Source organism: Bactrocera oleae, chromosome 3 (genome assembly GCF_042242935.1).
Source record: "Bactrocera oleae isolate idBacOlea1 chromosome 3, idBacOlea1, whole genome shotgun sequence".
NCBI lineage: Eukaryota > Metazoa > Arthropoda > Insecta > Diptera > Tephritidae > Bactrocera > Bactrocera oleae.
In genome coordinates, this window is record NC_091537.1 from 17549789 (window position 1) to 17574934 (window position 25146).

The 25146-nt window shown below is 31.2% G+C and overlaps 3 protein-coding genes and 1 long non-coding RNA gene across 4 annotated transcripts; 2 read left to right on the forward strand and 2 right to left on the reverse strand.

Annotated features, from left to right (window-relative positions):
- Positions 1 to 3357: 3357 nt before the first annotated feature.
- LOC106627494 (nuclear protein 1) lies at positions 3358 to 4801 on the forward strand. Its single transcript, XM_014247630.3, has one exon. It carries the CDS (start codon positions 3613 to 3615, stop codon positions 3817 to 3819), a length of 207 nt encoding a protein of 68 aa, XP_014103105.1. The 5' UTR covers positions 3358 to 3612; the 3' UTR covers positions 3820 to 4801.
- A 4029-nt stretch (positions 4802 to 8830) lies between these two features.
- On the reverse strand, positions 8831 to 11701 carry LOC138855891 (uncharacterized). Its single transcript, XR_011395037.1, has 3 exons — positions 11015 to 11701; positions 10276 to 10388; positions 8831 to 10205 (listed from the first exon to the last, which is right to left on the reverse strand). It is a non-coding gene; the product is annotated as an uncharacterized lncRNA (long non-coding RNA).
- Positions 11702 to 14566: 2865 nt separating this feature from the next.
- LOC106627504 (uncharacterized) lies at positions 14567 to 16233 on the forward strand. The gene is made up of 2 exons (XM_014247644.3): positions 14567 to 14772; positions 14839 to 16233. Exons 1-2 carry the CDS (start codon positions 14733 to 14735, stop codon positions 15174 to 15176), a joined length of 378 nt encoding a protein of 125 aa, XP_014103119.1. The 5' UTR covers positions 14567 to 14732; the 3' UTR covers positions 15177 to 16233.
- A 768-nt stretch (positions 16234 to 17001) lies between these two features.
- On the reverse strand, positions 17002 to 19603 carry CaBP1 (Protein disulfide-isomerase A6 homolog CaBP1). Its single transcript, XM_070106166.1, has 3 exons — positions 19323 to 19603; positions 18554 to 19215; positions 17002 to 18275 (listed from the first exon to the last, which is right to left on the reverse strand). Exons 1-3 carry the CDS (start codon positions 19336 to 19338, stop codon positions 17634 to 17636), a joined length of 1320 nt encoding a protein of 439 aa, XP_069962267.1. The 5' UTR covers positions 19339 to 19603; the 3' UTR covers positions 17002 to 17633.
- Between the last annotated feature and the right edge of the window lie 5543 nt (positions 19604 to 25146).

Genomic DNA, 25146 nt, shown 5'->3' on the forward strand with positions numbered 1-25146 from the left:
TAATCGGAAGTAAGAAGATTTTCACCGGAACGCGAATTTTATACACAATAATCATTTCCGCGCGTGTTGCTTGACAATTTTGTAGCAACTGGAATAACAGGTTGAATGAGAGCATTTATAAAATGGGCACAGGGTGATTGTAATAATTTCGTATTAACTTACTGCTCAAAATAATTTACTTATAGGAGAAATATTGTTCTAACAAGAAATGCATGTGTATGTACCAACGCATGTATGATAATGTATAAAGAACGATTGTATAATATATAAATTCAAACATAAAAGGCCATTTAATTTTTTTTTCTATTTGGAAAAAATGTCAATATCGAAAATATTTAAAAAAATTGGAACTATTTTAGATATTTGTGCTTGAGTTGTAAACTGAATTAGTGCCCTACCCTTCCGATGCTTTTACAACCACAAATCTTTCTATTAAGAAGTTCTTTTAATATAATACCTAAAACCCTGATACACCTTCTACTTTTCTTTCTCTGACATTTATTTACCGTTTTAACAAGCTCCGGTCTGTTATTCCGCCATTTTAAAGTTTTGTATTAAAGAATTTTGCGAAAGTGCCGTAATTTCGAAAATTTAGTGTGTTTAAGTCATATTTTTGATTCTTATTAGTTGTAAATCAATACAACTACCTAGTCTGTGTGTAATTAAGTCAAGTGCAATGTGCAGGCCATGTAATTAAGTGTGTTATTGATAAAAGAAAAGTGTGCAAAAAAGCCGGCTGGCAATTAATCAATTAAGTTGTGCGCATCAATATATTTTTTTGTGTTTTTGTGTGATATGCTTTATGAAATAGCGTTATGTGCCGTGAATCATTAGGTCTAAAAAAATAGGTGTAAACAAGTGTTTTGATAAGAAAATTCCAGAGCAATTTGTTTATGTGCAGAGGTGCGGAGCAGCAGCTGCGCTACAAGGTAAACTTCTACTTCTTATTGATACAACCAAAACATTTATCATTTTTCAATTCGAAGTAAACAACCCGGCGAATATGATAATGAAAACAAAGATACGCAAAAACAAAAATCGGTCATGGCTTTTTATTGCGTGGCTGCTCTTGGCATTAGTTAGCATTATGTGTGTTTGCAAACAATCACGTTGCCTGTTGAGCAAAACGTCTATACGTCTTTTGGCGCGTGGGATTATGTATAGAAAAATTCTAGTTTATTATTTTTTTCGTAAATTTCTTGTTTTTATAGTACATACTTAGGAATATCTATGCACATAAATTGCTTGTTGATTTTCTTAGTAGCATTCAAATTATAAAAAACGTATAAACATTTATTTTTCTGTAGCCTACGAGGCTGAATTTTATTTCAAACGGATTCATTCGTTTACCCAATTGCTTATAAAATGCTTTATAAAAAGTATGTGATGCCAATAACACTTAACAAGGACTCATTTTATTATGTTTTGCTTACAACTTCCCACTAAGGTGTGATATATATATATGTATTTATGAATGTATATATATATATATATACATATGTATTTGTATGCCAATGTTCCGTGGTTGTGGCTTTTTTACCAATAGGAAGCGGAAATGCCAGAATATGTTTTTTTACAAACGCATTCGTACTTACCTACACACATTTACAACAAAAAATCAACAAGTATTGCATATGTACATATGTATATTTATGTATTATGTAATTTTTTACATTTTTAAGTCATAGTACTATAATTTATATTCAAATACGTAATTACCAGTATATTTTGGTTCAAAAATACAAAAACAACAAATTAAAAACATGCAAACAATTGACACAGTAGCAATTGTTTCAAAATTTGAAGGTCATCAATACAGGAATATGTATAAAATATTGAACAAAAAACTTTTTTGAAGAAAATAGGTAAAGATTTTTTCGAGTTACACGCGATCTTTAACGGCGCTAAAAGAATTCCTGCACTGCTGCAGTGACTCTGATCTCCTCAGTGAATGAAACCTAAAAAAAGATCTTCGTCCCTTCAATGACCTACGGTCGAAAAAAAAAACAAATTATCACAAAGTGGCGGCGTTTTTAAAGCAGAAATTGAATTTTATAAAAAAAAATTCGTTTTTGGTTCGATTTTTGATCTAAAACTGATAGGTCAGTGTATTTCACAGTAATCGGATAATCTGAGTAATCACTTAAACAAATTTGAAAAATGTAGTTTTGAGAGAAACGCGTTTCAAAATACAATATAAATAAAAAAACAAAATAAATAAATAAAAAAAAAATACAAAAAGAAAATAAATAAAAAAATAATTTAAAAAATAAAAAATAACATATATTAAAAAAAATTAAAAAACAACATAAAAATAAAAATAAAATTTAATAAAATACCAATAATTATATTTGACAATCATAATTTAGCAGCTACACTTAAGAAGGCTATAACTCAAAACTATTTGAAATATCGATTTAAAATTTTAGTATGTTATTTTTAGAGGTATAATCTAAAGAAATTAGAAAAAATCGATTTCTTTTTTAATTTCGTTCATTAACTTCAGTTTATTCAATTTAAAAAAGGGCGCGTTAGCAAAAGTTTTTAAAAATTGCGTCAGCTTTTCGGTGTGACAATATAATTTCAAGTGTAATACATACACACACAACTCTAAACTTAATAGCTCCAAAAAGTACTGAATTCTTCTAGAAGTGCTAAAAGACACGTAATCGGAAACTTATCATAACAGTGGTTTATCTTTATGTCTGGGTTTATTTAACTAACAAATGTGCCTGCATAGCATAGCCTACAACTCCAGATAATGCTCCAACTCTCTAGAAACACAGATGCGTGCACCCTGTCGGCATGGAAAGCAAATTATAGCTGAGCGACAACCGCTGGAATTGAGTGGTGGTGAGTATGGAATAGTTTATGTAGGTAAGTTTGTATGTGTTTTTGTTTTTGTTTTGATTGTACATATAACTACACATACATTTATTTATTTATGATTTTACCTATCGTACGCTTTCAGCTGTTGAGGCCACATTGAAATATACTCTACATATGTATGTATGTATGCATTTGGATGTGCGCTCGAAGAGCAAGTGGCAGCAATGTAAGGTAAATGGCAAAATGTTATAAAACTAAAATAAACTGCGCATTATTCCAAAAAAAAATCTCAAAAACAAAGGAATCTTACATATTATTATAATAGACGGCAAAACGTCTGATAAAGGCCCCAACCGGTCTCATTTTGCGCGACCGAGAGCTATGCAGAGAGCGAACGCCAAGCAAATGCAAAAACAACAATACGCAAAATATCGTGTCAACAGTGGCAATGGCAATACTAAAAGCAGAGTAAAATCAGAAAACGGCGCTTTTTGCACCGGCTCTCCGCTGGGTATATAAAGGAAAGTGCGCAGCAAAAATCCAGTTTAATTGAATAACACAATTCGAGAAGTGAAGACATACGTTCAAAGGTGCTGAATAAGCAACTTGTATAGAAGAAAGCAGCAAAAATATATTATATATTTTCAAGTATTATCCTAAAGAAAAGAGAAGTAGCCAAAAGAAAGTGTTGCACTTAAAGGAAATTGAAAACAAAAGCTACATAAAAGCAATCGCAAGATCTCATTTGTAATTTATCAACTGCAAAACCAAAGTCAAAACAAAATGTCTGAGGCTTATTTCGATGAATACGAACACTACAACTTCGACCACGACAAGCATATCTTCTCGGGTCGCAGTGGCAAGCAACGCAGCAAGAAGGAGGCCAGCGAGCACACTAATCACTTTGATCCTAACGGACATTCACGCAAATTAGTTACTAAATTTATGAATACCAATAACAATCGAAAGACGTGTGCCACCAAGAATTGAGTGTTGGTCCAAAGTGAGGTAGAAGTTGTGCAGCAGCAGCAGCAGCAGCAGCAGCAGCAGCAGCAGCAGAAACAGAAGCAGAAGTACAAACGCGTTAGTGAGGAGCAAAAAGTTAAAAAATTTATAAAAATCGAAAAGGAGACAAAGCAGAAACCTAAGAAGAAGAAAGCGGGCTTAATTGGAGCTACGTGGCGTCGTAATAAATCCAACAAAATAAAAATTTTCGAGCGTTAGATTTAGAGTAGAGTTTATTGAAGAGAGAAGCAGTAGGAGGATCTTGGTCTAGCAGCTGAAACAGGATAACGAGTTTTGGTGGGATTTTGTACCAAGCGAAAGCTAAAAGTAAAGCAGGAGGTTGCGCGGCGTCGCGGCGAAGTATTATTGACGGCGTGTGCTGACGGCCAACTACTTGCAGAAACTGCCAATTTTATGTTACATACTGACTGACATATAATTGTGCAGCGTATGCAAGTTGGGCGGCGGTTCACATATAAAGCAAATACAAAAAAAAAAAAAAATTTTTGAGAAAAAAAGTTGCATTGCGAATATTATTACATGTGTGAAAATTTTGAAACACAATATTTCGTATTATTATTAGCTATAATATTACTTGTTAACGCTAATTAACTTAATAGTATAGAAAAATTTGTCCTTTTTCTGCACAGTTTTAGATATTTTTCATTCAATACTATTTAAGAAATATAATATTATTATAATTTTTTTTTATACTCACAAATTGTATAACGTGACAAATCTCGCATCTGTTTATGCGTTTTGTGTAATGCACTAATTTCACTTTGGTTTATTTGTGATTTTAATATTTATATTCATTTCTTCTAATATTCATATTATTGTATTGTAATTAGAATTAAAACAAAAAAAAGTTGAGACTGTATTTAGCATGAAGCTGCAGTTAAATTATTATAACTCATTGAATAAATATTTAATAAAATATAAAACTAAAATGAAAACCAAACTAAAATCTTTTATTTTTTATTTACAATAATCTTTTACTTTTTATTTATAAAAATCAAATTTTTTTATTTACAAAAATCGTTTATTTTTTAATTACAAAAATCTTTATTTTTTTATTTACAAAAATCATTTATTTTCAATTACAAAAATTTTTATTTTTTTATTTACAAAAATCTTTTATTTCTTATTTACAAAAATCTTTTATTTTTTATTTACAAAAATTATTTATTTTTTATTTACAAAAATTATTTATTTTTATTTAAAAAATTCTTTTTTTATTTACAAAAATCGTTTATCTTTATTTACAAAAATCTTTTATTTTTTATTTACAAAAATCTTTTACTTTTTATTTATAAAAATCTTTTACTTTTTATTTATAAAAATCTAATTTTTTTATTTACAAAAATCTTATTTTTTTATTTACAAAAATCATTTATTTTTTATTTACAAAAAACGTTTATTTTTTATTTACAAAATTTTTATATATTTTATTTACATAAATCTTTAGTTTTTTATTTACAAAAATTATTTATTTTTTAATTACAAAAATTTTTATTTTTTTATTTACAAAAATCTTTTATTTCTTATATACAAAAATTATTTATTTTTTATTTACAAAAATTCATTATTTTTTATTTACAAAAATTATTTATTTTTTATTTACAAAATTCTTTTTTTATTTACAAAAATCGTTTATCTTTATTTACAAAAATCTTTTATTTTTTATTTATAAAAATCTTTTATATATTATTTACAAAGATCTTTTATTTTTTATTTACAAAAATCTTACATTTTTTATTTACAAAAATCTTTTATTTTCATGTACAAAAATCGATTGTTTTGACTTTAACTTTTAAGGACCACACCTCGTTGTTTTTTTTATGCTTAGCCTTCCAACACATTTCTTTATATAAGACCGTTTTCAATGGCGCTGAGGTCAGCAGATCGAGAGTCAGTCTACATATAACCTCAATTCCATTGACCCGAAACCATTTCTGTGCAAGCCTACTGTTGTGTTTTGGGTCATTGTACTGGTGGAAGACCCATTTTAGCGGCATGTTATCTACTGCTAATATTAGCTTAAAATTTTGCAGTATAATATTGTAGAATATGCTTGGTGATCCATGATGCCTGCATTTCGATGGATCGGACCAACGACTCTGTACGAGACACATCACCATATCAATATACCGGACCCAGTATGTTTTAAAAGCTTTTGTGGTGTGTCATACTCTGTATTAGGGGGAAGTCATACATACCTACTTTCGAGACTTCTTCCTGCCATAAAGAATAACTTTCGACTCTTCACATATGTAAGTATGTTCCTGCATTCGTTTAAAAAATAGGAAAAGCCTCTCTAAAAACTATTCCCTTGACACGAAATCCAACTTTTTACCACGTTTTGTTTTGTTTACTACCGTTTCATTGGTCACTGAGAATTATTGTGCAAACATCGCAATGTTATCTGTTGTACCGAATAACGGTATTCACTTAACATTTTCAAATCCACGTTACATATTACAGAATGTACCGGATTAAAAATAAAAATTTAAAATTTTAGTCCCAAGCATATAATTATTCATTCAAATTATAAAATAACTTTTTTAACTTTTTAATCCCAACAACGGTTTCCAAAAATAAAACTTTGATTTTTAATCCAAAATTTTTTAATTAAAAAATTCGCAGCCCTGCATACATCTGTATATGTATATAATATATATAATAAATATATTTGTTGTCACTAGGGACTAATTTTGACACTTGTTTGCTTAAAATGCACTTACATACATATATGTACATATGTAAATGCATAAATTTCCGTGACTTTATTCTAAATTTTGTTGCAATATTCGTATATTCACATACATAAGTATATGTACATATACTACAAGTATATAAATATACATATGTATGTATGTTATATTTGTAACACGTACATATAACGGTACATTTTTCATTTCCGTCATACAAATATAGTGTTTTTCGTTGTTTGTTTTGTTGCTGCGTTTTTGTGTGACTTTTATATTATTCAACATTGTTATAAATAACTAACCGACCGCTTTGACTGTGTCCGATTTGCTTCACGCGTAAATGTGCATGTGTGTGTTTGTGGTCTGAACTCAATTGCACTCGCTCCACTAAATTGTTGGCGTTGTTGTAAAATACAGATTTTTAGTTATCGCAAGCATATACATACATACATATATATATAATATATTCACATGCGTACACCTACAATATATATGTATATACATATATAAAAATGTATGTACTACATATCATCTAATTCGTTTGTCTTATTCTTGCTTAGGTTGTAATGGTCGGTTATACAAACATACATATATGTATGTACTTATTTATACCATAAACGGGGTATATTAAGTTTGCCACAAAGTTTGTAACATTCAGAAGAAAACGTCGGAGACCCTATAAAATATATATGTATGTTTGCACATAAGATATAGATACAGGTTGGTTGAAAAGTGTTAGTGCTCACCAAGAAATAACACTACTAGCTCCAGTTTTTTTCTCAAGTTGGTACATCTGTCCTGAGAACATATGCAAAGTTACGAGTTATTCTGTTAATTAATTCTTTGTTGACAAGCCATTTGAAGTTGACGTGTCAGAGTATATTTTTATGGAAAAAATAGTATATCGCACAGTGATTAGATTGTTTGTTTTGAAAGGTTTAAAAGTAAATGAAATTTATGAACAATTGTTAGAAGTGTATAAGGAGTGCTCACCTTCAAAACGCACCGTTGAATTTTTGGTTAGTGAATTTAAACGTGGTTGTACTAGGCTTGAAGACGATATACGCGAAGGACGACTAAAAACCGCAACAACACCAGAAATCATTGAGCAAGTTCATAATACTGTTAGTAAAGAAGTGAAATTGCTAATACCATAGGCTACCACCATGATCCCAAATTGAAACAAGAACGTTTATAGTGGACTGAAGCTTGTTGTTCAGCTCCAAAGCAGGTGAAGTCACAACGATCAGCTAAGAAGTTTATGGCATAAGTTTTTTGGAATGCAAAATGAATTTTGTTGATTGATTATCTGCAGAAAGGTAAAACAATCAACTCTAAATATTATTGCTGCCTTTTTGGATCAGCTGGATGAAAATTTTGTGAGAAAAGACTTGGTTTGTAGCACAAAAAAAAACATTTTCATCAAGACAATGAATTTGCTCACTAAGGTGTTTTAACAATTACAAAATTCCGTATTCACCAGATTTGGCTCCCAGCGACTACCACCTCTTCAGAAACCTGAAACAATTCCTTCGTGGAAAGCGTTTTCGTCGAAGCTATTACAGCCGTAGATAGGTATTTTGCAGAGCTTATGGAAAGTCATTATAGGGATGGCATAAAATTATTGAAGGATCATTGAAATAAGTGTATTGAAGTTAAGGGAGATTATATTGAATAAAAAAATACTTGTATATTTCGTACCAAAAACAGTAATTTTTCATTTCGAGCGCAGAAACTTTTTAACCAACCTGTGTATATGCATATATAATCAGCATGATGAGCTCAGTCAATTTTGCAATGTCCGTGTGTCTGTCCGTCTATTTCTATACACGCGAACTAGTACCTCTGGTTTGGAAATATGGATTCCAGATTTTGCATACCTAATTTTCTCACCAAGAAGCTGCTCATTTGTTGGAACTAGGGTTGCAAATAGTTCATTTAAAAAATAATTGAATTAACATTTAAATTAAAATTTTAATTTCGTATACCGGTTTAAAAAATAAACAAAAAAATGAAAATTTAATTCTTAATCCCAAATTCCCCTGGTCGGAACCGCCACTATACATAGCATACATGGTATGCATATGATACATACATATGTAGCTGCCATACAAACTGATCGATTAAACTTAAGTCCTTGTATGGAAAATTTTTTTTATTATGAAGGATATTATGTAAGTACATATAGTACATATGCATGTAAGCATGTAAGTTAACGGCAGCCTCCACACAGTAGCTTTAGGCTAATTATAAACAAAACCGTCTCTTTGCACTTAGCATACAGCCTTCTAATATGCATCTCTGCTTATTTAAGTAACTGATATTCTATTTAGTTCAGCTAAGACCACCCACAAAATACAAACAATAAAACCAAGTACTGAATAAGCAAATATTGTAACTGACACTCTCTTTATTGTAAGAATTAAGCAAATAAGTAAAATGTATAAAATAAGAGTAAATTGAAACGAAGAGCTCAGTTATCCATCAGGATCACTCAAACTATCATTTTTGATTTCTTTCGCGCGTTTGCGGAAAACTACTTGTATATACATAAGTATATATTTTTTAACACTTCCTAAAGGAAGGAAGTTAATTTGTATGTATATTTTACATAACTGACCTTTCTATATGTAGGAACTGCTTAAAATAGCATAAATCCCATATCATGAAAAATATTTATTCTATTAATTAAATGAATATTATATTTTTTATATACACAAATCTAAATATACGTAAGTATTTGTAATAACTACTTATGAAGATATACATACATATGTACATACATAATTTGTATGTATGATATTTGCCAAGGTCACCGTCAAAGTATTAATAAATTAAATTTGCAATACTGTGCGCCTTTGTTTGGAAATTGCAATTATATATACTTACATACATATGTATGTATGCACATTCACACACATAATTGTACATATGTATATGTATATATGTAAGTATGTACATATGTATACATATATGAAACTATTTCAAAATGCATTCGTGCACTTTTGTTTAAAGCTTCACGAATAGTGGTGTAGAAATATGAAAGCAAATAAATCAAAGGTGAAAATAACAGATTATTCGGTTAGTTACATACATATACATGTACATACCGTTAGTATAAATCAAGAGCAAAACATAATGAAAATATTAGTGACAAGCCCTATAAAAGCTTCTATGCTTTCTTTTACTAAAGTAGAGCAGTGGAATAATTTATGGGCATTAAGAATATTTGTAGTCATATGACAGACCGAGATACATACTTATGTACATATGGTATGTATGTATATATATAATATATAACCGGTATAACTGTTCTAAGTTCAACAATTTAGAGGGCATTTCGTTTGTAAATACAGTAATTTTTGAATGTAAAGTAGCGCGGTGAGCTTAGTAAATTAGAGCAAAGCAACAATTAGTCATTACTGTTTCTTTACATTCTTTCACACTATATGTAATTTAAATCAAATTAATAATCAAAAAGTACTTAATTTATGTATTTAAATAAATAATTTAAAAATAATACGTGATATTCATGTTGTTGTTGTTGTAGCGGCAAAGTTCTGCCGAGTTAACCGTCATCAGCCGTATGTATATAAATCCTGGTCCGTTCCGGTTATGTAGACTCGACTATCGTGTGTGCTGTGCTTTGTTTAAAAATAGCTAAGAATTAATTTAAAAATTTTTAATTCTCGACTTCCATTGTTTTCATATATTATACGTATGTATGTACCGTATTCTTTTTAGGCTTTTTCAAATATCCCTCAGTCCTTCGATCGACCAATAATCGACCAAGAGTCTACATTAAAATCTTTGCATAAAAATTTCAAGGCTCCTTCTTTATTTCTGATATGAAAATAATTAACATAAAAATTACTTTGCTTCCTAGTTATCTTTTAATTAAAGAAATTAAATTATTGTGCTTAATACTTTAAAAGCGAATTTATTTAAAAACTCCAAATCCGTATTCACACAAATAAAAGCGTACTGACAGAACACGTGTACGAAAAGCGTGAGAAAATCTCATTTTTGGGGTGATTGAAATTTGAATGCAAACGGAATACATACTTACGTACATATGTATATACATATCAAAGTTGAAACAGCTGTTGCATAATATAATAGATTCTCAATTTATGTAATATTAGTTTTTATAGATTTTAAAAGCCCTATAATTCTATACTCAACTTATAGGTATATCCATACATACATACATACATACTTATGTACATGCATGTACGCGGATTCTTCTTTATAGTGTGTTTGTTTCAACACCCAGAAGAAAACGTTGGAGACCCTATAAAATATAAGTATATACATACATATATACATAAATGATCAGCATGATTAGCTGAGTTGATTTAGCCATGTCTGTCTGTCTGTATGTCTGTATACATACATATGTATATACAAACTAGTCCATCAGCTTTTTGTGTTATCGTTCTGAACCTTTGCACCTGTACTTTTCTCACCAAGAAGCTGCTCATTTGTCGAAACGGCCGATATCGGACCACTATAGCATATAGCTGCCATACAAACTGAACAACCGGAGTCTAGTACTTGTAAGGAGCGTTTGTATTTGTGAAGGGTATTATAGCTACTTATAGCTTATAGTTAACGGTTTTTCTTGTTTTTATTATTATTTTCCAGCTACGTCATCAATAAAAATCTTCGGGTCTATGACTCACTGACCTTTCACTTAAGTAAATACTTATCAGTTTATTCGCATTACAGATTTGCGATAATCAACCAATACTTTTGAACACCATTCCAACGCCATGCATACACATTAACACATACATACATATGTACATAAGTGTGTAGATATTGACGTTTTACAATTTTGAAAGAATTGACACGACTCTTATATTTTTTTAAATAAAAATACGGTTATCTGTCGTGGTTTAAAAAAAAAATCAAATTTGCACAGCTGATTTATTCATACGGAGAATATGCGCAGTAAAATATTTATTATAAAATATTGCGTATGTTTATTAATTTAGCGAACTGCTGGTTTTAATTTTATAATCGACTAGCGGCAAAGTGTATATACATATGTATGTATATGTACATATATTTACAAGAATTATAGCAAAATGAATGTATGTATGTACATATGTGCGGCACTTAACTCAGCTGACAACAAATACATATGTGTATACGTGTGTAAAAATGTTGACTTATAAATTATATAATATATGTATTTATTTGTAAGACTCTATACAAGCTTATGCAATATATAAAACTTGAATTTGCTTATAAACATTTATCGCTATGTTGATATATACACATGTACATATTGAGAACATTAAAGCAAAGATAATAAAAAAAACACATAAGTATTTATAGGTATATTTGTACAAATGTAAACAAAGAAAAAGCGAGCCGGCTTCTAAAGAGGCCTTTTATTTTGGTTGACTTACCACGTTTCTGTTTCCTTTCCTTCAAAACTACTCGCTTACATACATATGGGTGTGTATGTACCATATACATACACATATTCTCAATTTTATAGCGCTTTGCTTATTCCAGTTTTTGCTTTGCTCAACAAGTTCTATAGTTATACTTTTACAAGTACTTATAATATAAATAAATATATATGTACATATGTTATGTATGTATATACACTCAGAATCATACTCATACATAACTACTATATACACACATACATATGTGCATATGTACAATATATGCTACGTGATTTTTATTTCTAAATATCAGATATATTTTATATAAAAAGTGCTATATTGCCATACATATTCGTGGTGTGCTTGGCTACCCAGTAGGAAACTAAATCAGTGAAGTAAACTTTTCAATTGTAATGTAGTTTATTGTTTGTAGTTCATTGGTGTGAAAAACGACAAGCTCCGCATATCAATATATAATACTATAAGATTTTTGTGACTTTGATTTGCACAACAAATTTATCTCTTCTACTTTCTGAAAATATATTATATGTCAGAATTCCGTTTCGAACTTAAAATATCACTCATAAGTGCCGGATTGGAACGAGGCAATGATACCTGTGCCAAATAAATTTAAATCTAATTTAAATACAGAAATACTGTGAAAAATAGAAATTTTATAAATGAAGTCTTGAATTCTACCAGACAAAACATGCAAAATATGCAACAAAAATTAATAGGAATTATTCCAGTGATTAAAAATCGGGAAGTTTATTGTTTTGTTGTTATCCCCTATATAAGTTTTGCTAATACGGCAACAAATAGTTTTTAAATGTCGGCCAAAACACGAATGTCAACGAATTTGTTGTTGGTGATTGGAGTCTCATTCAACTGTTGAAGCACCTTTCTTCTAAATTTTTCTCGAAATTTATTACTGAAATAACATAACGGCAATAAACATCAAGCAAATATTGTCAATTTGTCATTACGTCAATAAATCGTAACGTCAACACGTTTTTTCTTAAACCATTGTTGTGTTTTTTATAGTGGAGTAAGAATGGTATATTGCTAATAATAAGATATTGTCGAAATTCGATCAGTTGGCCATTAAATTCCAGAGTTCAAGTACAAAAAAAATCATTTGAATATATTATATAAAAACGCAGTAATAATACAAATATAAGAGGACGAGATATTTCTTCTCACTATAAGAAATAATTTCCTATTGAGCAACTAGAAGCAAACATGAAATATATAAAATTTATATATAGCTCGGAAGTCAGGTAAGAAAAGTATTTGTGGCCACAACAGTTTTATAGTTTTTACACGTTATTTAAATACATATTACGATATTACATACGATATATGTATGTATGCATGTAAGTAATTCGATAACGTCTCCCCGTCCATTGCTTCAAAGGCATTTATGATATCGTTTACTTTTATTTTGTATCATACCGAACTTTTTTTTTTATTTCCTCTACATACTTATATACAACTCATTTTATTTCCTATTAAAGTTTTTTGTTTTGCTTTCGTTTTCTCTTTTCATTACATCATTCATTATAAATTCATCAATCATTATCAACGCGCATCAATTTGTCGGTACTTTTGAAAACCTTCCCTGCGTTTTACTCAGTATATACCAATATTGTATGATAGGTAAGTCAGTCAAAATATACAGAAATATGCGTATATACTATGAACCATAAATACATACATATGTACATATATGAATACATTGTATTTGAAATATCGAAAATCAATTGATTTCAATGCGCAATAAGTTATTTATTATCGCTCTTATGGTTGGCGACTTTTGGCGAGGTTAAATATTATTTATGAGCAACTTGTATCGACTGCTACTCATATCGGAAGGTTATTCTAATTGTAAATACATACATATATATATTACATAAATCATTTACACTTAAAATTATGACACCAAATGATAACACCAAAGACTTAAGTAACAGTGGAAAATACTCGAATCTAAGTACTTATGTATAAATAAATATATCATTAAAAATATAATAATAAAATAATGGTTACACATTACGATCTTTTAAAAAATCTCTATATATATAGATATGTATGTACATATAAATATACATACTAATATGCTTCCCTTCGCATACAACACTTGCTTTCTGTCCAAATTCTTAAACCTTAATTGCTTCTATTCAGGTAGAAATTGATACCAATGAAGCGGAATTCCTGCGGGGCTCGTGATTTCAAATAATTCACAATAGATTAATTTATAATAAAATAATGGGAAGTTATTTGGAATATTTTAGTAAAATATTATAAGAAAATAAAATAAATTACGAAGTTAGAAGAAATAAAATATTAAGTTTTTTTTTATAAAAACAGATCGCTATTTATGACCAGTGAACTCTTCATACCGATTTCAGCAGACACTCTTTAAAAATTAATATATGGCCTCTTTTGTTTGATATTATACTGTAATTAAAATTATCCCTTATATATTAATTCTAACTTCGATTACATAGTAAAAAAATGTTAAACAGCATCAAGCTTTAAAAACCCCTAAGAACATATCGCTAATTTCCGCGGTGATGGTAACACCACATACCGTATATAAAAATATTTCAATTGGCAACGTCGTCATAAACGCGTTTGCCTTGAACGAAGAAGCAGCACCACCAGCAATAGTAACAAATAAGTAGACAAGAATATTTGTGAAATTACTAATTTGTCCATCCGGAAAATATCAACAAGTGCAGTAAAGATTAAAGCATTAAATTAAATCAGTGCAAACAAAATGTGTAGAAACGCTTTCGTTATTGCTTTACTCATAATTGGTGAGTATAGGAATCCTTTTGGCATATTTTCTTGAAATAAACTCACCTATATGTAATTGCCTGCAGCTACCTGCCAATTTTCAACGCTACATGCGGGTCGCACGTCAGGACGCCGTGGTTATTATGGAGGCTATCAACCAACGCCACCACCTGCTACAGAACTACCACAAACACCGAAAGAATATTTAGACAAAAACTCTAGTTATTCTACTTTCGGTGTAATCACAATAATATTCTTCATTATTATGGCTTGTTTAATATTCTACTATGGTATTCTATGTTATCCGTTTTTGTGTCGTGAGGAGAAAAAATATAGCTATATGGACGCATCATCGACCATAACTTCAGCCACTTCGCATTCAATACAATCCATAGAGAACTTTCCAGTCGACCAAAAGCACTGAGACAACCTCAACGTAGTGGGAGGTCGTCGTGTGTGTACTATGTAAGAAACGCTGTTGCGAAAGTGTTTCTAAGAATTTTTAGGCAGCTTAAAAGACTAAAAAAAATTTTCTACTTTTCTACTCTTTTAGCATTTATGAATTTAAATATTTTTACAACAAATTGTGGTTAAGGTTTGGTAACAAAAAACTAATTTTATTTATGTATAGATACATATTAAATGACTGTTTAAGTAAAATTTCCAAGAAAGGAATCTGTTAACAACATTTACAATATGATTAAACAGGGTAGTTTAATCTGTTGAATTTTTTTGTGGTACATTAATTACTGCCAGTTTGAAAAGTGCTTAAGTGCACGTACACATTAGCGTGATTCCTTTAAGTATTTTTAAAAATATAATATTCTTGCCTTTTAACATTGATGTTAATAACACATTTAAACGCATACGAAAATAAGTATTTAAACTCTTCAGGTTGTGCGAAACAAAAGCGCGTACTTAAAAACACTTTAACCTAACAAGTAATATAAAAAATCGCTACACAATCTTTCCCAATATTTTTAAGATTATCTTTCAAAGCGAACGTCCTCAAATAAAAAGTTAACAATAACCTGAAAACGGTTCTCGAATCATCACAAAACTCTGTGCTTACAAGATCAAATATTTTCAGCATCCTATATCGGCATAGTGAATAATATATATAAGTTTATATAAGTAGATGTAATAACAAGTAAAAAATATACTCTCTTCACACCCTTTTTGTTGTAAGTTCTTAGCCTATATAAGCAACAACACATTTAACGGGCCAAAACTTAAAGCTCAAATGACATGCCAATTTGTTTGACACTTTTTATACATTTGCATTTTTACCATATACTTGAAAATATACAAATCTTGATATATACAAAATCTAGCATAGTTATAGTCTAGCATGTAGTTTGTTTATAAAGACGTATGCGAATACGTATTTTTATAGCATTTTTTACATAAACATTTTATATAAATAAATATACATTTTGTCATACTATCCAACTTTTATAATAAAAATGTGTTTTCTACAATTTGTTTTGTTGTTTTCAATTTCATCATCAACGTCTGTGTTTTGCAAGCAATTACGTGGTGCCGCAAACCTCAAGCACAGATCTGTCTCACGTTTTTTTTTTTTGTCAACACATATAGTTAGTTTTATTGTTTGATATGCTATAATGTCTAGAATAAAACCAATTAGCTATGCATATTTATACCCTTAATACGGTAGTATTAAGTTTGCCACGAATTGTGTAACAGCCATATATATATAAATGATCAACACGGCGAGCTGAGTTGATTTAGCCATGTCTGTCTGTATATACGCGAACCAGTCCCTCAATTTTTGAAATATCGATCTGTAATTTTGTATACGTCATTTTCCCCCCCCCCCAAATAGCTGCTCATTTGTCGGAACCGCTATAGGACATAGCTGCCATGCAAACTGATTCATCAAAATCAAGTTTTTATATGATACACTTTATTTGAGAAGATATCTTTACAAAATTTGGCATCGATTATCTTCCAAGGTAACGCTACAATCTCTAAAATAATTGTACAGATCCGACAACTATAGCATATAGCTGTCATACAAACTGACTGATCAAACTCAAGTTCTTGTATGGAAATCATTTTTATTTGTAAAGGGTATTATAGCTACAGTGCTACCAAAGTTAACGTTTTCTCTTAATATTGAAGAAATTAAAACAACCTCCATGACAGGATATGCTCTGCCATATTTTTAGTTTTTTGCGACCTATGTTCTTATAAGTTAATAACTGAAATGTTTTAAAGACGCAAGGTTTTAAAATAGTAGATTTCTTTATTCATTTACTACATATACTTCCATAAGTTGAGCACAAAAATTCGAAATAGAAAAAATATTAATTTATAATTTTATTTACCTATTAGTTTTTGGATTAATGTTGGCTCTAAAATATATTTAAGTAATTAGTTTTATCGCTCTATAAATGGGATCTCTTAAATATACTATAAAACTAAATTAGACTTTGTGGAACCCTATTAAAAGTTACATTTCAAAGAACGCTAATGAATACACATAACACTTGAATACTATACTCACTTGTTACACATATTATGCTCGCATGTAGGTATGGGTGGTTATAACTGTAACACGTAAATAGGTAAATGCAATCGCATATTTTAAGAAACTATTTATGTGTGACAATCAAAAACACTATCACACATAAATTATTAATTAAGTAGGTAGTGTATAAAAAGGTTTGGATTTGAACTGAAACATTTTTATTTTTTTGTTTTCTTATCTTTTGGTGGTTTTATCGCCGATTCGCTCATATGTCCTTTTACATTCGCATAACCTGTTCTTGTAGTAAAACGTAGCTAATTCTTCGGTAAGTCTTAGTGTAGATTGACATGAATATGCAGGAGTTTAAGTATTTCAACTATAGATACTTTAAAGCTCATCTTTGGAGTCGTCCAAATCGACATCTGATAAGTCCACTTCTTCTTCAGCTGGTAATTGACCATCTTTGCCATCCCATGGTTCTACAGTGACAATTTCAGGTTTCTTAGCACCACGCACCGGTGCAGTATGTCCGCGTCCATAAGAAATGTCACGGAGGAACTCATTGATGCCATCTTTGGAGAAGGAGCCCTTCAATACCGAGAACTTCATTTTCTTGAAATTCACTACAGCCATAGCAGGATAACCGAAACCGCCAATTTCCAACGATTCTTCTAAGCTGCTCTGTGCACCACCTTCAGCCCAGGCCCATCCCCACAATTTTTGCTTATATTTTTCACCCAATCCACGCAATGTATCGAGGAATTTGTTGCGACATTTGGCATCACAGTCCAGGATGTGTGGCAGCACTGAGACCACGCAAAGTGGCTTACCCTCACAAGCTTTTTCGAAAGAACTTTCATCATAAATTTCGAATAATTCTGGAGCTGGTACGCTGTCTACGTGTTTTTCAAGTGCCCAGCTGACAATATCTGAAGCGGAGCGACCGCCATCATATTCTGCAGCGTCACTACTGCTCTTCTTACCGGCTGGGAAGAACTTAATTGTGGGATAACCGCGAATGCCATATTCCTGTGAGAGTCAGAGAAATGTACAAAATTATAGACTTTTAGGCAATGTGTGTATGGTTGATGAACTATAAATAAAAAAAATATAGCGGACCGATTTATATTGAGTTAAACTTTTATATTCTAAATACTAAAGCCCTATGAAAGTGCATGTTTGCCAAAAAATATAGTAATAATTGCTATTTTAATATTTACTGCATTATATAGTTACAAAAAATAGCAACAAAATAAAAAATCTTTACATCATTAAACTCCCATATTCGTTATATACTGTTTACTCACCGAAGCTTTGCTCTGATGAACTGTAGCGTCCAATGCGCCCAATTTAACTTTGCCCTTCAGCTCCTTAGCAGCTTTAGCCCATTCAGGTGCCAGTTTCTGGCAATGACCACACCATGGTGCAAAGAACTCAACCAACCACACATCATCGGATTGCAAAACCAGTTTGTCGAAGTTGTCATCAGTCAATTCAATGACGGCATCTGAGCCACCACTGCTGCTGCTGCTGCCGCCGCTGCTACTACTGCCGCCGCCTAAAACATCTTGCACCTTCTTTTTAGCTTCAGCTAGTGCCGCCTCCGCAATCGCTTTAGCTGTGCGTTGGCCGCTGTAGCTAATGGGCGAACGCTTATTAGCGCCGAAAATTTTTATGGTTGGGAAACCTTTAACACCATATTGACCACCTAGCGAACGATGTTCATCAGCGTTCACTGAGCCTACTTTCACTACACCCTTTAGTGCCTTGGCCGCTTTTTTATATTCTGGTACGAGGGATTTGCAGTGACCACACCATGGTGCAAAGAACTCAACAACCCAGACGGCATCATCATCGACCACGAGACGATCGAAGTTAGAGGGAGTTAATTCCACCACGTCATCGCTTGGCGAATACAATGCAGATGCCGGCAGCGGTATGGTAGCTAAACCGACTAATAAAAGTGTAGCTGCAAAGATAACACCAAACATACATATGTATGTGTTTTGGAAGCACATTGATATAAGGAAATTATGAAATTTCAATACCAATTAACAACTAGTCGTTCATACTTACATAGTATTAATTTCATCTTATCTAGAAAATTAGATTTTTTTGTTGTGCAGATTCTTCTAGACCGCTTCCGGCTTCCGCTGGATAATAATGAAAATATTTTTATCAAATGTGTTGTGTTAAGCACTATTTATGAGGAAGACTTATATTTAGTCAGACAAGCTTATTTTCCTTGTGTAAAAAACACAGATTTTCTTATAACTCTTCACTAAAATTACCACTCGATGATTCTTTTTCACTACTTTTTGCTTTCTGATTATTTTAATCGCTGTCGGGGATTTTCTTAAATACTTTTGCTGCTCTTAATATTTCTCTTCTTTAATATCTGTGCGTTTCTGATTGGTTGATTTTTAGAACTTTCAGGTCGACAGTGTTGCCATATTTCGATAATGTGACTTAAGTTTTGTGTTTTTAGAACTAATATATCACTAGTATTATTATTTTGTATTGTATTTTAGTTAATGTTGGTACTAGGAATTTTATAGCTAAGAAAAACTAGTTGTTGTTGCAGTGCTTTTTTTTATTTACAAGTATATATAGGGGATAACATCACTGCTGCAAGAATAGATAGAAGATTTATTAAAAGCTCGTTTTCAATACAATAGTTTTTATAACTCTCACTCACTTGAATTTTATAGAATAAGATGTCCTTTTTTTTAATATTATACACAATTTCGATATCGACAATATATATTCAGAGTTAAATTTTACTGATCACATGAGATTAGCAAACATAGATCCTTACCGATTTGAACCGCTTTTTAGAACTCCGGTTAGGTATGCACAGACAGAGAATGTTGAAGAGTAGAGAAGGAGCAGAGAATGTTGATGAGTAGAGAAGGAGCAAATGTTAGCAGTACTAAAATGTTAATTGCTAAGAAGGAACATCGAAAACGCGCAAATTGGAAAATAAAATTTCACCACAACTATCAGGGTACGAAACGAACTACACCACTCTATAAGCAAAATGTATATACATACATATGCACAGATGTTCATTGGTATGCGCATAAACAAAAATTGAAATAATAAAAACGAAAGTAATTGACCTCCGACAAGAAAATATAAATAATGAGGGAAATAATACTAAAATAGAATTCAAATATCATTTAATAAAAAAGAGTTATAAAAATAAAAAATAGTATAATATATAAAAATATGATAGGATTTGAACTTAGGCAAAACATTTCATTGCAATAAGGAAGTGTGCTATACAAACAGCACCACAGATGATATTAGAACATATTTGTCTAATCTGTGAACTCAAACGGCTATTGTTGTTTACTTGCTTCAATGTTCATATGTCTATATGTAAATATTCTTGAAATTGCCTTCTTTCATTCGCATGTCCAAATATATTTGCATATATGTACATATATGTACATATGTATGTCCCTCAATATGTCTTTCGCAAAAAATCAAACATTCGCGCAAGTGACAAAAAAACGTAGACGCACCAGCATCGGCCAATAATATTCAAGCGAACTCGCGGCTTATTTTCTAAGTATTTCATATTACAACGACATCAAATTCATTCATAAGGAACGTGCGTCTGCTTCAAAGCAAAGTGCGCTCGTTCATAACTCTGCGCCGCGCTATTTTTTCTGTGCGCCTGGTAAGCCACATTTGGTTTTCATATAGAATTCCTACGCATATTGAGTAAAACGAGAAAAATTCAATTTTACAATTTGACAGCCACCACTGAAAATCCTACCATCCCCCTCGCATTTGTATGTCCACAAGCTGCTTCCTCACAACATTTGCTAAAAATCAGAAATTGAAGAATTTGTCTGATGTTCACTTCAGAAAGGAGAATTGGCAACATGACCTATTCGAGTTTAAATAATATTTATATTTTTTCATATTATGCACTATTTATGGCATTAAATTATAAAATTTATATCAAATTGACATTCATATGAAATCATTAACTACTTCTATATATTCTAAGCACAGTCCATATAGTACTTTTATATGTTTACTTATTATCATTGTTTCATAGTTTTTCGATTTAGCCCATTTTATCTAAATACGACGCTATGAAAATGCAGCCCAATTGGTAATCGCAATATTTCAAAAGAGCAGAAGTCAACTTTCAATAGCAAACCACTGCAAAAAGGACAAACGAGACAACATAGCCGATCGACATTGTCGCAAAATTGTCGATTGAAACAAATTTTGTCAACTCCGCGACGATGCGCAAAATTCGGCGTCAATATGTATGCGAACTCATATGTATATATGTATGTTTGTGGACAAAGTCGTCATTTGGTTTTTTTCAACAACACAATGTCCGCGCGAACTCGCCGTTATTTCGTTGGCTTGCCACCATGCACATAGGCGTGTCAAGTGAGGGCTCATAATATATTGATATGTTGCTTAATTTGTATTGAAAAATACTGATGCATTTATGAATTATTTTCGTAATATAATATATATTATATATATATACCAATAAATTCATACCTATAATCGTTTTCAAACTGAATTCGATAAATAAAATATATATCTGAAATAATTATGTGGCGGTGCGCCCCAATCCCTCCTTGCCTGCGATCGTTCAACTCGCAAAAAGCAAAAAGCGTAGACAAAAGTCATTGCTTGTGCGGGGCAAGAAGAAGCAAGCATCAGCGTACGTGTATTTAAGAATGTATGTGTGATTATCACATTTGTGTAAATACGTATAATAAGGAAATATTCAATAAACCTAAACATATGAACATATTATATTTTCCTGATATATTTTAATTATCTCAGGAAGTAAAATATGCTATTAAAGAAATTGAATTATGATATGCTTAGACTCCAATTAATAAAATAAAAAAATTAAATAAAATTCGTTTTAGGATTCGAACGTATAGGCTCATATTCGGATTGTGCTTAACCCCTTCCCGCTGACGACCTCAGCCACCACAAAAGTGGAAACGCGGCCGCTTAGCCACCGTTTTATTATTATCATTTGTTTAATAAGTATATTGCTTACGCAACGCACATACATAAGTTGGAAAAATAGCCTATTAAATGTTTACTTTATTATGAATTCTGGGGTTTTTACCGGTAATACAGATTTTTAATTCAGAAGGCTTTTCATAATTATAAATTTGTCATATCATAGAAATTGAAAACATAAATCTAAATATGTATGCGCAACGATTTTTCATATAGGAATATTCGTTGTGTCTATTTATAGCATTTCGCATATTGTGTGGTGTATTTTTCTTTTTCGAAGTTATACTTTTCGATGTTCCCTCTTGTGGAATTACAAATTAGTACTCAAAAAGTTCATTTACGTTCTCTGGTTATTTTACAAATGGTGTGTGTCCTTTCTAAATATTCCAATGGCAATCAAACTGGTGTACACGAAGTTTGAAGTTTACTGGTTTGGTCAAAGGATTCCGAAACTTGCTCATATATTTTTGTGGGCGATACTCAAATATTCCTTTTTCTACTTCGTTTATTTAAAGAGCGGAAACACGGGCACAGACTCTACTATACCAAATTATGGGGCAAACTCAACGCTAAATTTCAGAAAAAACGGGCCCATTTAATGAGGAAAAGAGTGTTCTTCCGCCATGATAACGCAACGGCTTACAAAAAAACTAAAATTTTGGAAAATTGCGATTTCTATCTCCACATAGCCTCCTTTAAGCTCGTCACAATTGACCCAGTGATGCTTAAACTTTTTCAACATGTCTGAAAACCTCCTTATGCGGCTCGAAATTCTGCGCGGTGAGAGATTTTTTCAACTTTTCTTACTGGTTTTATTTATTAGCTAATTGTTTCCTTATAAAATAAAAAAACGACGCTCGGCATAGCTGATTTAAGTACTTCCTTATTAAATATAACGGTTTAATTAAAAGAAGATTATTAAATAATCTCTGCCGAAATTTGCGTTATTAGCCACAAATCCTTCATTACAAAATTGCCTGCCAATTGACCACAAATCGCTTTGTTTTTTTTTTTAAATATGAAGTAAAAAGATAAACACTAGTGCACACACACACACGTATAATTTTTTCATACACACATACATTTTTAAATATTGTACGGATATACGAATAGAGTACTCATTCTCACATTAACAGGCGAAATAAATCTTATATTTCCTTTTTTGCAAACAATTACTCGGGTTTCCTTGTTTCGCAATTTATTTACACTGTTAAGTCTGTGAGAAAACATAAATCAAAATTAAAGCCGCAGCGCATACGTTCGGTCAGTTGTTAGCTGCAATTTAGAGTTGCATAAATTCATTTGCTCTGACCCCTTTTGGCGCTTCCCCATACATATGTACATAGACATACTGGTCTAAGTAATTGAAGACCATTGTAACAGTACTTCGTTGGAGAGTTAAGAGGGATTTGGAGCTGAGAAAGCGTGTGGATTTGGTATGAGCGGCGTATTATGGACTCCTGGTGGATAGAAATGTAACAGTTAGAAGCCACAGTCTAATTAATAAGAGCGTCCATACGACTGAGAGCAATGGCTAAGTAGTTGCTTTGTTCGATCGACATTTATTGCATTATTCAGTCTTAGTTATAAAAGTCAAAGTTGAAATATAGCTCTTTAATTACTAAAAGCAAAGCCATCTATCTATTGAGCTTAAATTCTTGCTTTATTGTCTTTATTATATATTTGATTGCCGAATATTTGCTATGATAAGACTGCGATAGTTGACTATTATAGGTTAGGTCTTATGCTTCTACCATTTACCACCCAGACTGACAAAAAACTAAATTTTTATGTATTTTAATACAAAGCATTATTAACCATATAAGAAGCCGCCAAAATAGCCTATACCAATCCATTGAATTTTCCACACACTTATTATGAATATAAAGCCTTCAGCTACATTGTCTAACATCTCGTTTGCGATCTCTACTCGACATCGTTTTTGCAAAATATTCAGTTCTTTTAGTTCGAGTAGTCTAGCATTTACACGCTGTTTCCCCAAAACGTTAACTAAAATGGTTAAGTTGATCTATAAGAGATGTTGAGATACTCAGCTATCTCTCTGATGCCAACACGTCGATCTTCAAGCGCTGTTTCTTTAACTTTTTCAATGTCATTCTCATTAACAGAGATGTATGGACGACTGGCATGAGGCAAGTTTTCGATGACTTAACGATCTTTACTGCATACCTTTTGTCATTCAAATACATGTGTTCGTGATAATGTAGACTCCCCAAAACATTTTTGCAACATTTTCATCGATTCTATAACAGTGATTCCATTGCAAACACAAAATTTCAAGCAAACTCGCTGTTATATTTTTTTTATATGAACCTGTCCGGGTCCAATTTATTTGGTTATATGAGTACAAAATAATTAAACAGTAAAGCTCCCAGAAAGCTCAGGGAAATACTCGATATGAGAGACTCTACTAGATATCGTGGACTCTTGCTTGTACGGACATTTGGACTATGTAGCTGATCCCCAGTTGTTGTGTTGTACGAGTTATGTAATTTTGTTTATTTTCTAATAAAAGGATTTCTTCTACCAATAATTATTTTTACAATAAACCACTAGAATGTCCAATGAACCGAACTTAGTTATGAAATATACTCAATTTTTGCTTACCTTTTCATGAGTTGTAAGAATTCCATAATTTTACAGTTTATTTAGTTTTAGAGTAAATATAAACTAGATAATCGCTTTAATTTCTAAGCCTTAAAATATTATGTAGAGTAAACAGCTTTTTTTCTTGGAGAGCTTCCAACTTTGAACATATTTTTCCAGCTTTCAATCAATGTCATACATGTTTACTGATTTGATATCTCAAATTTATAGTTTTTTTGGAGGAATTAAAATGCAGCCTTGAAAAACTGAA